General features: G+C 30.8%; 1 protein-coding gene across 4 annotated transcripts in view; it reads right to left on the bottom strand.

Annotated features, from left to right (window-relative positions):
• The window catches only part of LOC133644664 (gamma-aminobutyric acid receptor subunit gamma-3), a 150,698-nt gene that overhangs the window by 13,336 nt on the left and 119,609 nt on the right, over positions 1–17,753 (bottom strand). For all 4 annotated transcript variants that reach the window (XM_062039338.1, XM_062039340.1, XM_062039339.1 and 1 more), the window contains one exon: positions 10,560–10,712. In XM_062039338.1, coding sequence (XP_061895322.1) covers positions 10,560–10,712 — 153 coding nt within the window. The remainder of the gene's footprint in view (positions 1–10,559; positions 10,713–17,753) is intronic.

Here is a 17,753-nt window from a genome sequence, read left to right as displayed (position 1 = left end):
TGTAACACATTATTATTATTATTAATATACTATCAATATTATGTAGTGGTCATGGTAAGTACTGTAGTTATACCTGTAACACATTATTAATACTATTAATATTATGTATTTGTCATGGTAAGTACTGTAGTTATACCTGTAACACATTATTATTATTATTAATATACTATCAATATTATGTAGTGGTCATGGTAAGTACTGTAGTTATACCTGTAACACATTATTAATAATAATAATATACTATAAATATGTAGTGGTCATGGTAAGTACTGTAGTTATACCTGTAACACATTATTATTATTAATATACTATAAATATTATGTAGTGGTCATGGTAAGTACTGTAGTTATACTTGTAACACATTATTATTATTAATAATTATAAATATTATGTAGTGGTCATGGTAAGTATTGTGGTTATACCTTTAACACATTATTATTATTAATAATAATAATCTATAAATATTATGTAGTGCTAATGGTAAGTACTGTAGTTATACCTGTAACATATTATTATTAATAATTATAAATATTATGTAGTGGTCATGGTAAGTACTGTAGTTATACTTGTAACACATTATTATTATTAATACCGTATTTCCTTGAATTGGCGCCGGGAATATAGTATTCGCCTGCCTAGAATTACAGCCGGGTCAAACTCGTTTCGCAAAATAATTAGCGCATGCTTGGCACTTCCGCCGGGTCAAATATGAGTCATTAAATGACTCCCGCCTCCAGGTGGTAGAGGGCGCTAGTGATCCTTCTTGCGACTACCAGTACTGCAGGAGACAGGTACTGCAGAAGAAGACAACAAGCAGCAAGCATGCAGCAATTGTTTGCTTGCACTTTTAACATGGAGGATTACATATCTAAAAAAAAACCGTTTTCTAAACTGGACTTTCAATCGAAGCAGGAGGTAATAATTAAAGGAATATCTCCAGAGACTTTTAAAATTGAAGAAAGATGAGAAAGACTGCCTTTGATCAGAAGCAGCTGCACATGGACCCATCTACAAGTAAAGGTAAGATCATAATAACGTTTTTTTTATTAAATGTGTTTTTAATGATAAGGTATGCGCCGGAGTGAGAAGAGGTTTTAAAATAATTAGAGCATGCTTGCTCATTCCGCATGGTTTTGGTAACCGCAGGAGTGAGAAGAGGTTTTAAAGACCTACTGAAATGAATTTTTTTTATTTAAACGGGGATAGCAGATCTATTCTATGTGTCATACTTGATCATTTCGCGATATTGCCATATTTTTGCTGAAAGGATTTAGTATAGAACAACGACGATAAAGATTGCAACTTTTGGTATCTGATAAAAAAGAGGCTTGCACCTACCGGAAGTAGCGTGACGTAGTCAGTTGAACATATACGCAAAGTTCCCTATTGTTTACAATGATGGCCGCATGAAGTGAGAGAGATTCGGACCGAGAAAGCGACAATTTCCCCATTAATTTGAGCGAGGATGAAAGATTTGTGGATGAGTAAAGTGCAAGTGAAGGACTAGTGGGGAGTTGAAGCTATTCAGATAGGGAAGATGCTGTGAGAGCCGGGGGTGACCTGATATTCAGCTGGGAATGACTACAACAGTAAATAAACACAAGACATATATATACTCTATTAGCCACAACACAACCAGGCTTATATTTAATATGCCACAAATTAATCCTGCATAAAAACACCTGCGTGTTTGTTATGCTAGCTCCTAGCTCCTCTGCTAGCTCCTAGCTCCATAGAACACGCCAATACAATTCAAACACCTGATCAACACACACAATCACTCAGCCCAAAAGACCGTTTACCTAACCCAAGGTTCATAAAGCTTATATATTTTTAAAAAGTTACGTACGTGACGCGCACATACGGTCAAGTTATCGAATGTTTAGCAGCCAAGGCTGCATACTCACGGTACCTGATATTCAGCTGGGAATGACTACAACAGTAAATAAACACAAGACATATATATACTCTATTAGCCACAACACAACCAGGCTTATATTTAATATGCCACAAATTAATCCTGCATAATAACACCTGCGTGTTTGTTATGCTAGCTCCTAGCTCCTCTGCTAGCTCCTAGCTCCATAGAACACGCCAATACAATTCAAACACCCGATCAACACACACAATCACTCAGCCCAAAAGACCGTTCACCTAACCCAAGGTTCATAAAGCTTATATATTTTTAAAAAGTTACGTACGTGACGCGCACGTACGGTACGGTACGTGTTATGCTAGCTCCTAGCTCCTCTGCTAGCTCCTAGCTCCATAGAACACGCCAATACAATTCAAACACATGATCAACACACACAATCACTCAGCCCAAAAGACCGTTCACCTAACCCAAGGTTCATAAAGCTTATATATTTTAAAAAAAGTTACGTACATACGCAAAAAAAAGCCAAAGCTGCATACTCACAGTAGCACGTCTGCGTCTTTGTCATCCAAATCAAAGTAATCCTGGTAAGAGTCTGTGTTGTCCCAGTTCTCTACAGGCGTCTGTGTATCCAAATCAAAAGTCCTCCTGGTTAGAGTCTCTGTTATCCGAGTTCTTCCATCTTGACTGCATCTTTCGGGAATGTAAACAAAGAAGCGCCGGCTGTGTACTGTTGTGGCTGACTACGTTCGAAAAATACGTCCATTTCGCACCGACAACTTTCTTCTTTGCTTGCTCGGCTTCCTTCTCCATAATGCAATGAACATGATTGAAACAGATTCACGAACACAGATGTCCAGAATACTGTGGAATTATGAAATGAAAACAGAGCTTTTTCGTATCGGCTTCAATGTGGAAGGCATACCCGTGTTCGCCGGGCTACGTCACACGCATACGTCATCCTCAGAGGCGTTTCGAACCGGAAGTTTAGCGGCAAATTTAAAATGTCACTTTATAAGTTAACCCGGCCGTATTGGCATGTGTTATAATGTTAAGATTTCATCATTGATATATAAACTATCAGACTGCGTGGTCGGTAGTAGTGGCTTTCAGTAGGCCTTTAAATTAATTAGCGCCCCTGCGGCTATTCAAGGAAATACGGTAATTATAAATATTATGTAGTGGTCATGGTAAGTATTGTGGTTATACCTTTAACACATTATTATTAATAATAATATACTATAAATATTATGTAGTGCTAATGGTAAGTACTGTAGTTATACCTGTAACAAATTATTAATATTATTTATCAATTTATTATTATTATTATCAATATACTATAAATATTATGTAGTGGTCATGGTATGTACTGTAGTTATACCTGTAATACATTATTATCATTATTATTATTGTTATTATAAATATGATGTAGTGGTCATGGTAAGTACTGTAGTTATACCTTTAACACATTATTATTAATAATAATATACTATAAACATTATGTAGTGGTCATTGTAAGTACTGTAGTTATACTTGTAACACATTATTAATAATAATATACTATATATATTATGTATTTGTCATGGTAACTACTGTAGTTATACCTGTAACACATTATTAACAATAATAATATAAATGTAATGTAGTGGTAATGGTAAGTACTGTAGTTATACCAGTAACACATTATTATTATTATTACTATAATATAAATATTATGTAGTGGTCATGGTAAGTACTGTAGTTATACTTGTAACACATTATTATTATTAATAATTATAAATATTATGTAGTGGTCATGGTAAGTACTGTAGTTATACCTGTAACACATTATTAATAATAATAATATACTATAAATATGTAGTGGTCATGGTAAGTACTGTAGTTATACCTGTAACACATTATTATTATTATTAATATACTATAAATATTATGTAGTGGTCATGGTAAGTACTGTAGTTATACCTGTAACACATTATTATTATTATTATTATTAATAATTATAAATATTTAGTGGTCATGGTAAGTACTGTAGTTATACTTGTAACACATTATTATTATTAATAATTATAAATATTATGTAGTGGTCATGGTAAGTATTGTGGTTATACCTTTAACACATCATTATTAATAATAATATACTATAAATATTATGTAGTGCTAATGGTAAGTACTGTAGTTATACCTGTAACAAATTATTAATATTATTTATCAATTTATTATTATCAATATACTATAAATATTATGTAGTGGTCATGGTATGTACTGTAGTTATACCTGTAATACATTATTATCATTGTTATTATACATATTATGTAGTGGTCATGGTAAGTACTGTAGTTATACCTTTAACACATTATTATTAATAATAATATACTATAAACATTATGTAGTGGTCATTGTAAGTACTGTAGTTATACTTGTAACACATTATTAATAATAATATACTATATATATTATGTATTTGTCATGGTGAGTACTGTAGTTATACCTGTAACACATTATTAACAATAATAATATAAATGTAATGTAGTGGTAATGGTAAGTACTGTAGTTATACCAGTAACACATTATTATTATTATTACTATAATATAAATATTATGTAGTGGTCATGGTAAGTACTGTAGTTATACCTGTAACACATTATTATTATTATTAATATACTATCAATATTATGTAGTGGTCATGGTAAGTACTGTAGTTATACCTGTAACACATTATTAATAATAATAATATGCTATAAATATGTAGTGGTCATGGTAAGTACTGTAGTTATACCTGTAACACATTATTAATAATAATAATATACTATAAATATGTAGTGGTCATGGTAAGTACTGTAGTTATACCTGTAACACATTATTATTATTAATATACTATAAATATTATGTAGTGGTCATGGTAAGTACTGTAGTTATACCTGTAACACATTATTAATAATAATAATATACTATAAATATGTAGTGGTCATGGTAAGTACTGTAGTTATACCTGTAACACATTATTATTATTATTATTATTAATATACTATAAATATTATGTAGTGGTCATGGTAAGTACTGTAGTTATACCTATAACACATTATTATTATTATTAATAATTATAAATATTATGTAGTGGTCATGGTAAGTACTGTAGTTATACCTGTAACACATTATTAATAATAATAATATGCTATAAATATGTAGTGGTCATGGTAAGTACTGTAGTTATACCTGTAACACATTATTAAAAATAATAATTTACTATAAATATGTAGTGGTCATGGTAAGTACTGTAGTTATACCTGTAACACATTATTAATAATAATAATATACTATAAATATGTAGTGGTCATGGTAAGTACTGTAGTTATACCTATAACACATTATTATTATTATTAATAATTATAAATATTATGTAGTGGTCATGGTAAGTACTGTAGTTATACCTGTAACACATTATTAATAATAATAATATACTATAAATATTATGTAGTGGTCATGGTAAGTACTGTAGTTATACCTGTAACACATTATTAATAATAATAATATACTATAAATATTATGTATTTGTCATGGTGAGTACTGTAGTTATACCTGTAACACATTATTAATACTATTAATATTATGTATTTGTCATGGTAAGTACTGTAGTTATACCTGTAACACATTATTATTATTATTAATATACTGTCAATATTATGTAGTGGTCATGGTAAGTACTGTAGTTATACCTGTAACACATTATTAAAAATAATAATATGCTATAAATATGTAGTGGTCATGGTAAGTACTGTAGTTATACCTGTAACACATTATTAATAATAATAATATACTATAAATATGTAATGGTCATGGTAAGTACTGTAGTTATACCTGTAACACATTATTAATAATAATATACTATAAATATGTAGTGGTCATGGTAAGTACTGTAGTTATACCTGTAACACATTATTATTATTATTAATATACTATAAATATTATGTAGTGGTCATGGTAAGTACTGTAGTTATACCTGTAACACATTATTAATAATAATAATATACTATAATATGTAGTGGTCATGGTAAGTACTGTAGTTATACCTGTAACACATTATTATTATTATTAATATACTATAAATATTATGTAGTGGTCATGGTAAGTACTGTAGTTATACCTGTAACACATTATTAATACAATTAATATTATGTATTTGTCATGGTAAGTACTGTAGTTATACGTGTAACACATTATTAATACTATTAATATTATGTAGTGGTCATGGTAAGTACTGTAGTTATACCTGTAACACATTATTATTATTAATATACTATCAATATTATGTAGTGGTCATGGTAAGTACTGTAGTTATACCTGTAACACATTATTAATAATTATAATATACTATAAATATGTAGTGGTCATGGTAAGTACTGTAGTTATACCTGTAACACATTATTATTATTAATATACTATAAATATTATGTAGTGGTCATGGTAAGTACTGTAGTTATACCTGTAACACATTATTAATAATAATAATATACTATAAATATGTAGTGGTCATGGTAAGTACTGTAGTTATACCTGTAACACATTATTATTATTAATATACTATAAATATTATGTAGTGGTCATGGTAAGTACTGTAGTTATACGTGTAACACATTATTAATACTATTAATATTATGTAGTGGTCATGGTAAGTACTGTAGTTATACCTATAACACATTATTATTATTATTAATAATTATAAATATTATGTAGTGGTCATGGTAAGTATTGTGGTTATACCTTCAACACATTATTATTAATAATAATATACTATAAATATTATGTAGTGCTAATGGTAAGTACTGTAGTTATACCTGTAACAAATTACTAATATTATTTATGAATTTATTATTATTATTATCAATATACTATAAATATTATGTAGTGGTCATGGTAAGTACTGTATATATACCTGTAATACATTATTATCATTATTATTATTGTTATTATAAATATTATGTAGTGGTCATAGTATGTACTGTAGTTATACCTTTAACATATTATTATTAATAATAATATACTATAAACATTATGTAGTGGTCATTGTAAGTAATGTAGTTATACTTGTAACACATTATTAATAATAATATACTATATATATTATGTATTTGTCATGGTAACTACTGTAGTTATACCTGTAACACATTATTAACAATAATAATATAATATAAATATAATGTAGTGGTAATGGTAAGTACCGAAGTTATACCTGCAACACATTATTATTATTATTACTATAATATAAATATTATGTAGTGGTCATGGTAAGTACTGTAGTTATACCTGTAACACATTATTATTATTAATATAATATAAATATTATGTAGTGGTCATGGTAAGTACTGTAGTTATACCTGTAACATGTTTATTATTAATAATAATATACTATAAATATTATGTAGTGGTCATGGTAAGTACTGTAGTTAAACCTTTAACACATTATTATTATTATTAATAACTATAAACTATAAATATTATGTAGTGGTCATGGTAAGTACTGTAGTTATACCTGTAACATATTTATTATTAATAATAATATACTATAAATATTATGTAGTGGTCATGGTAAGTACTGTAGTTATACCTGTAACATATTTATTATTAATAATAATATACTATAAATATTACGTAGTGGTCATGGTAAGTACTGTAGTTATACCTGTAACACATTTATTATTAATAATAATATACTATAAATATTATGTAGTGGTCATGGTAAGTACTGTAGTTAAACCTTTAACACATCATTATTATTATTAATAACTATAAACTATAAATATTATGTAGTGGTCATGGTAAGTACTGTAGTTATACCTGTAACATATTTATTATTAATAATAATATACTATAAATATTATGTAGTGGTCATGGTAAGTACTGTAGTTAAACCTTTAACACATCATTATTATTATTAATAATAACTATAAACTATAAATATTGTGTAGTGGTCATGGTAAGTACTGTAGTTAATGACATAAATCATACACAATATTAGTTATAATTATTGATGATATACTATTATATTGACATGAATCATTCACAGTAATAACAGTTATACTTAAAACACTATGTGTACTACTTATAGTAGTGTTTTAAGTAGTACACATGGTAGTGTTCAACGTAGTAAACCTAACAGTGTTAATGTAGTACACATATTATTGTTGTAACAATACTATGTGTAAAACTTTAAATAATACTATTACTTCTTTAACAAATACTATGTGTACTACTATAAACAATACAAAACACTACTATGTGTACTATTTGAAATACTACTACGTGTACTACTTTAAAAACTACTGTGTGTACTACTTTAATCTCTACTGTGTATACTACTTGAAACACCACTATGTATACTACTTGAAACACTACTATGTGTACTACTTGAAACACTACTATGTGTACTACTTGAACCCTACTAAGTGTACTACTTTAAAAACAACTGAGTGGACTACTTTAATCTCTACAGTGTATACTACTTTAAAGACTACTATGTTTACTGCTTTAAACACTACTATGTTTACTGATTTAAACACTACTATGTTTACTACTTTAAACACTACTATGTGTACTACTTTAAACACTACTATGTGTACTACTTTAAACACTACTATGTGTACTACTTTAAACACTACTATGTTTACTACTTAAGTCCTACTATGTGTACTACTTTAAACACTACTATGTTTACTACTTAAGTCCTACTATGTTTACTACTTTAAACACTACTATGTGTACTACTTTAAACACTACTATGTTTACTACTTAAGTCCTACTATGTGTACTACTTAAGTCCTACTATGTGTACTACTTTAAACACTACTATGTTTACTACTTAAGTCCTACTATGTTTACTACTTTAAACACTACTATGTGTACTACTTTAAACACTACTATGTTTACTACTTAAGTCCTACTATGTGTACTACTTTAAACACTACTATGTGTACTACTTAAGTCCTACCATGTGTACTACTTATACTTATTGGTTGTGTTGTACAAAATACTTGCCCATGCGGTCAAAGAGGGCGTGGTTTTCCCTTGCACTTTCTCATGCACTCCACAGCATTATTACATTTAAATAATAAACTTGTTATAAAATATCATGAATAGTTTTTTTAATTTTCTTTTTTTTCTCTTTTTCTTTTAGCAAAATGAAGGTGTGATTTAGAAAAATGAAAAGACAAAAAAAATAACTTAGCTGAGCAGAAAGTTCCACAGGACTGCACCACGACAACAGCCACAACAAAAACGACCACCACCACGACAACAGCCACACTAAAACAACCACCACCACCACGACAACAGCCACAACAAAAACGACCACCACCACCACGACAACAGCCACACTAAAACAACCACCACCACCACGACAACAGCCACAACAAAAACAACCTCCACCACGACAACAGCCACAACACAAACAACCTCCACCACGACAACAGCCACAACACAAACAACCACCACCACAACAACAGCCACAACACAAACAACCACCACCACAACAACAGCCACAACACAAACAACCACCACCACAACAACAGCCACAACACAAACAACCACCACCACAACAACAGCCACAACAAAAACAACCACCACCACTACAACAGACACAACAGAAACAACCACGGCAACAGCCACAACAAAAACAACCACCACCACAACAACAGCCACAACACAAACAACCACCACCACTACAACAGCCACAACAGAAACAACCACTACAACAGCCACAACACAAACAACCACCACCACTACAACAGTCACAACACAAACAACCGCCACAACACAAACAACCACCACCACTACAACAGCCACAACACAAACAACCACCACCACTACAACAGCCACAACAGAAACAACCACCACCACTACAACAGCCACAACACAAACAACCACCACCACTACAACAGCCACAACAGAAACAACCACTACAACAGCCACAACACAAACAACCACCACCACTACAACAGCCACAACACAAACAACCACCACCACTACAACAGCCACAACAGAAACAACCACTACAACAGCCACAACACAAACAACCACCACCACTACAACAGCCACAACACAAACAACCACCACCACTACAACAGCCACAACACAAACAACCACGACAACAGCCACAACAAAAACAAAACCCACATTAACAGCCACAATAACAACAACCACAATAACATCAAGAACCACCACAATAACATCAAGAACCACCACAATAACATCAAGAACCACCACAATAACATCAAGAACCACCACAATAACATCAAGAACCACCACAATAACAACAAGAACCACCACAATAACAACAAGAACCACCACAATAACATCAAGAACCACCACAATAACAACAAGAACCACCACAATAACATCAAGAACCACCAAAAGCCCAAAGAGAGAGAAGAAGCAGATGGAGTGAGTCCAGCAAGTGTCCAGCAAGATGAGATAAAGGAATGAGAAGGCAGCAGCAGACAGAGCATGAACAACAACAACAACAACAACAATAACAACAACCACCACAACAATACGCTGAGAGAGAAGGAGATGAGATAAAGGAGGCATCGGACAGAGCAAGACAAACAACAACCACCACCACCACAACAACAACCACCACAATAACAACCACCACCACAACAACAACAACAAGAAGGACAAGAAAACCAACCTAAAGCAGTCCTGGCAGGAGTGGCGTCCTTCTTGATCCAGAAGGAGACCCAGGACAGAACCACAGTCAGGATGCAGGGGATGTAGGTCTGGATGGTGAAGTAGCCCATACGCCGACTCAGCTCAAAGTACACCGTCATCACCACGTAGTCACCTGCATGTACACACCCCTTATTGTACTATACTCTAGTAGTAGTAGTAACAAAGTACACCGTCATCCCCACGTAGTCACCTGCATGTACACACCCCTTATTGTACTATACTCTAGTAGTAGTAGTAGTAACAAAGTACACCGTCATCACCACGTAGTCACCTGCATGTACACACCCCTTATTGTACTATACTCTAGTAGTAGTAGTAGTAACAAAGTACACCGTCATCACCACGTAGTCACCTGCATGTACACACCCCTTATTGTACTATACTCTAGTAGTAACAAAGTACACCGTCATCACCACGTAGTCACCTGCATGTACACACCCCGTATTGTACTATACTCTAGTAGTAACAAAGTACACGTCATCACCACGTAGTCACCTGCATGTACACACCCCTTATTGTACTATACTCTAGTAGTAGTAGTAACAAAGTACACCGTAGTCACCTGCATGTTCACACCCCTTATTGTACTATACTCTAGTAGTAGTAGTAACAAAGTACACCGTCATCACCACGTAGTCACCTGCATGTACACACCCCTTATTGTACTATACTCTAGTAGTAGTAGTAACAAAGTACACCGTAGTCACCTGCATGTTCACACCCCTTATTGTACTATACTCTAGTAGTAGTAGTAACAAAGTACACCGTCATCACCACGTAGTCACCTGCATGTACACACCCCTTATTGTACTATACTCTAGTAGTAGTAGTAACAAAGTACACCGTCATCACCACGTAGTCACCTGCATGTACACACCCCTTATTGTACTATACTCTAGTAGTAGTAGTAACAAAGTACACCGTCATCACCACGTAGTCACCTGCATGTACACACCCCTTATTGTACTATACTCTAGTAGTAGTAGTAACAAAGTACACCGTCATCACCACGTAGTCACCTGCATGTACACACCGCTTATTGTACTATACTCTAGTAGTAGTAGTAACAAAGTACACCGTCATCACCACATAGTCACCTGCATGTACACACCCCTTATTGTACTATACTCTAGTAGTAGTAGTAACAAAGTACACCGTCATCCCCACGTAGTCACCTGCATGTACACACCCCTTATTGTACTATACTCTAGTAGTAGTAGTAACAAAGTACACTCGCCTTATTGCACTATACTCTAGTAGTAGTAGTAACAAAGTACACTCACCTTATTGTACTATACTCTAGTAGTAGTAGTAACAAAGTACACCGTCATCACCACATAGTCACCTGCATGTACACACCCCTTATTGTACTATACTCTAGTAATGTAGTAGTAGTGATATTGTACAAGTAATATACTGTAAGTAATGTAGTAGTGGTGATATTGTACAAGTAATATACTGTAAGTAATGTAGTAGTGGTGATATTGTACAAGTAAAATACTGTAAGTAATGTAGTAGTGGTGATATTGTACAAGTAATATACTGTAAGTAATGTAGTAGTGGTGATATTGTACAAGTAATATACTGTAAGTAATGTAGTAGTAGTGATATTGTACAAGTAATATACTGTAAGTAATGTAGTAGTAGTGATATTGTACAAGTAATATACTGTAAGTAATGTAGTAGTGGTGATATTGTACAAGTAATATACTGTAAGTAATGCAGTAGTGGTGATATTGTACAAGTAATATACTGTAAGTAATGTAGTAGTGGTGATATTGTACAAGTAATATACTGTAAGTAATGTAGTAGTAGTGATATTGTACAAGTAATATACTGTAAGTAATGTAGTAGTGGTGATATTGTACAAGTAATATACTGTAAGTAATGTAGTAGTGGTGATATTGTACAAGTAATATACTGTAAGTAATGTAGTAGTGGTGATATTGTACAAGTAATATACTGTAAGTAATGTAGTAGTGGTGATATTGTACAAGTAATATACTGTAAGTAATGTAGTAGTGGTGATATTGTACAAGTAATATACTGTAAGTAATGTAGTAGTGGTGATATTGTACAAGTAATAGGCTGTAAGTAATGTAGTAGTAGTGATATTGTACAAGTAATATACTGTAAGTAATGTAGTAGTGGTGATATTGTACAAGTAATATACTGTAAGTAATGTAGTAGTGGTGATATTGTACAAGTAATATACTGTAAGTAATGTAGTAGTGGTGATATTGTACAAGTAATATACTGTAAGTAATGTAGTAGTGGTGATATTGTACAAGTAATATACTGTAAGTAATGTAGTAGTAGTGATATTGTACAAGTAATATACTGTAAGTAATGTAGTAGTGGTGATATTGTACAAGTAATATACTGTAAGTAATGTAGTAGTGGTGATATTGTACAAGTAATATACTGTAAGTAATGTAGTAGTAGTGATATTGCACAAGTAATACATTGTAAGTAATGTAGTAGTTGTGATATTGTACAAGTAATATACTGTAAGTAATGTAGTAGTGGTGATATTGTACAAGTAATATACTGTAAGTAATGTAGTAGTGGTGATATTGTACAAGTAATATACTGTAAGTAATGTAGTAGTGGTGATATTGTACAAGTAATATACTGTAAGTAATGTAGTAGTGGTGATATTGTACAAGTAATATACTGTAATTAATGTAGTAGTGGTGATATTGTACAAGTAATATACTGTAATTAATGTAGTAGTGGTGATATTGTACAAGTAATATACTGTAAGTAATGTAGTAGTGGTGATATTGTACAAGTAATACATTGTAAGTAATGTAGTAGTAGTGATATTGTACAAGTAATACATTGTAAGTAATGCAGTAGTGGTGATATTGTACAAGTAATATACTGTAAGTAATGTAGTAGTGGTGATATTGTACAAGTAATATACTGTAAGTAATGTAGTAGTGGTGATATTGTACAAGTAATATACTGTAAGTAATGTAGTAGTGGTGATATTGTACAAGTAATACATTGTAAGTAATGTAGTAGTAGTGATATTGTACAAGTAATATACTGTAAGTAATGCAGTAGTGGTGATATTGTACAAGTAATATACTGTAAGTAATGTAGTAGTGGTGATATTGTACAAGTAATATACTGTAAGTAATGTAGTAGTGGTGATATTGTACAAGTAATATACTGTAAGTAATGTAGTAGTGGTGATATTGTACAAGTAATATACTGTAAGTAATGTAGTAGTGGTGATATTGTACAAGTAATATACTGTAAGTAATGTAGTAGTGGTGATATTGTACAAGTAATATACTGTAAGTAATGTAGTAGTGGTGATATTGTACAAGTAATATACTGTAAGTAATGTAGTAGTAGTGATATTGCACAAGTAATACATTGTAAGTAATGTAGTAGTTGTGATATTGTACAAGTAATATACTGTAAGTAATGTAGTAGTGGTGATATTGTACAAGTAATATACTGTAAGTAATGTAGTAGTGGTGATATTGTACAAGTAATATACTGTAAGTAATGTAGTAGTGGTGATATTGTACAAGTAATATACTGTAAGTAATGTAGTAGTGGTGATATTGTACAAGTAATATACTGTAATTAATGTAGTAGTGGTGATATTGTACAAGTAATATACTGTAATTAATGTAGTAGTGGTGATATTGTACAAGTAATATACTGTAAGTAATGTAGTAGTGGTGATATTGTACAAGTAATACATTGTAAGTAATGTAGTAGTAGTGATATTGTACAAGTAATACATTGTAAGTAATGCAGTAGTGGTGATATTGTACAAGTAATATACTGTAAGTAATGTAGTAGTGGTGATATTGTACAAGTAATATACTGTAAGTAATGTAGTAGTGGTGATATTGTACAAGTAATATACTGTAAGTAATGTAGTAGTGGTGATATTGTACAAGTAATACATTGTAAGTAATGTAGTAGTAGTGATATTGTACAAGTAATATACTGTAAGTAATGCAGTAGTGGTGATATTGTACAAGTAATATACTGTAAGTAATGTAGTAGTGGTGATATTGTACAAGTAATATACTGTAAGTAATGTAGTAGTGGTGATATTGTACAAGTAATATACTGTAAGTAATGTAGTAGTGGTGATATTGTACAAGTAATATATTGTAAGTAATGTAGTAGTGGTGATATTGTACAAGTAATATACTGTAAGTAATGTAGTAGTGGTGATATTGTACAAGTAATATACTGTAAGTAATGTAGTAGTGGTGATATTGTACAAGTAATATACTGTAAGTAATGGTCACAATAATTCATGAAGTTAGTTGAATGATGCTGACACGTTTGTTACTGGATACTTTCTAATACACTTCTGCGTTGGAGACTTTGTATGTGTAAGTAATATGCAACTCTGATGATTTGATACTTGTTTATATTGACATATTCACACTTATGACGTGTTTCTAGCTTGTGTGCTATTGTGTGCTTAGCTTGTGTGTAGCTGCTACCTCCTAGTGGCCTACAGCCTAGCATGTTTACCTTTTGTATATGACTTTAGTAAAATAGCAGAGTGGTTAAAAATGTAAGCAGAAGCTTGTGGATGGCCAGCAGAAGTGTTTATTGCAGTGAAACTTGCCAAGTAAGCAAATATGAACATTGCTGTATGTATAATGATCATACATGATAAATGGGTTATGCTGTATGTATAATGATCATACATGATAAATGGGTTATGCTGTATGTATAATGATCATACATGATAAATGGGTTATGCTGTATGTATAATGATCATACATGATAAATGGGTTATGCTGTATGTATAATGATCATACATGATAAATGGGTTATGCTGTATGTATAATGATCATACATGATAAATGGGTTATGCTGTATGTATAATGATCATACATGATATATGGGTTATGCTGTATGTATAATGATCATACATGATAAATGGGTTATGCTGTATGTATAATGATCATACATGATAAATGGGTTATGCTGTATGTATAATGATCATACATGATAAATGGGTTATGCTGTATGTATAATGATCATACATGATAAATGGGTTATGCTGTATGTATAATGATCATACATGATAAATGGGTTATGCTGTATGTATAATGATCATACATGATAAATGGGTTATGCTGTATGTATAATGATCATACATGATAAATGGGTTATGCTGTATGTATAATGATCATACATGATATATGGGTTATGCTGTATGTATAATGATCATACATGATAAATGGGTTATGCTGTATGTATAATGATCATACATGATATATGGGTTATACTGTATGTATAATGATCATACATGATATATGGGTTATGCTGTATGTATAATGATCATACATGATATATGGGTTATGCTGTATGTATAATGATCATACATGATGAATGGGTTATGCTGTATGTATAATGATCATACATGATAAATGGGTTATGCTGTATGTATAATGATCATACATGATAAATGGGTTATGCTGTATGTATAATGATCATACATGATAAATGGGTTATGCTGTATGTATAATGATCATACATGATATATACTTGTATAGCACTTTGACACCTTCAAGGTACTCAAAGCGCTTTGACACTATTTCCACATTCACACACTGATGGAGGGAGCTGCCATGCAAGGCGCTAACCAGCAGCCATCAGGAGCAAGGGTGAAGTGTCTTGCCCAAGGACACAACGGACGTGACGAGGATGGAAGAAGGTGGGGATTGAACCCCAGTAACCAGCAACCCTCCGATTGCTGGCACGGCCACTCTACCAACTTCGCCACGCCGCCTATGTATATATGTATATTATATATGTTGTATATTATGTATATGTGTGTATATTATGTATAAATGTACATTATGTATGTGTGTATATTATATATGTGTGTATATTATGTATGTATGTATATTATATATGTGTGTATATTATGTATATGTGTGTATATTATGTATAAATGTACATTATGTATGTGTGTACATTATATATGTGTGTATATTATATATGTGTGTATATTATATATGTGTGTATATTATATATGTGTGTATATTATGTATGTATGTATATTATGTATGTGTGTATATTATGTATATGTGTGTATATTATGTATAAATGTACATTATGTATGTGTGTACATTATATATGTGTGTATATTATGTATATGTGTATATTATGTATGTATGTATATTATATATGTGTGTATATTATGTATGTATGTATATATATTATATATGCGTGTATATTATATATGTGTGTATATTATATATGTGTGTATATTATGTATGAATGTATATTATATATGTGTGTATATTATATATGTGTGTATATTATGTATGTATGTATATATATTATATATGTGTGTATATTATATATGTATATTATATATGTGTGTATATTACATATATGTGTATATTATGTATATACATATATTATATATGTGTGTACATTATGTATGTATATATATTATATATGTGTGTATATTATATATGTGTATATATTATGTATATATGTGTATATTATGTATATATGTATATTATATATGTGTGTATATTATATATGTGTGTATATTATGTATAAATGTACATTATGTATGTGTGTACATTATATATGTGTGTATATTATGTATATGTGTATATTATATATGTGTGTATATTATGTATGTATGTATATTTTATATGTGTGTATATTATATATGTGTGTATATTATGTATGTATGTATATGTATTATTTATGTGTGTATATTATATATGTATATTATATATGTGTGTAAATTACATATGTGTATATTATGTATATACGTATATTATATATGTGTGTACATTATGTATGTATATATATTATATATGTGTGTATATTATATGTGTATATATTATGTATATATGTGTATATTATGTATATATGTATATTATATATGTGTGTATATTATATATGTGTGTATATTATGTATATGTGTGTATATTATGTATAAATGTACATTATGTATGTGTGTATATTATATATGTGTGTATATTGTGTATATGTGTGTATATTATGTATAAATGTACATTATGTATGTGTGTATATTATATATGTGTGTATATTATGTATATGTGTGTATATTATGTATAAATGTACATTATGTATGTGTGTATATTATATATGTGTGTATATTATA

Source organism: Entelurus aequoreus, linkage group LG27 (assembly GCF_033978785.1).
Source record: "Entelurus aequoreus isolate RoL-2023_Sb linkage group LG27, RoL_Eaeq_v1.1, whole genome shotgun sequence".
NCBI classification, from domain to species: Eukaryota; Metazoa; Chordata; class Actinopteri; order Syngnathiformes; family Syngnathidae; genus Entelurus; species Entelurus aequoreus.
The sequence above is the reverse complement of the archived record's forward strand: the minus strand, read 5'-3'. Positions and strand labels throughout refer to the sequence as shown.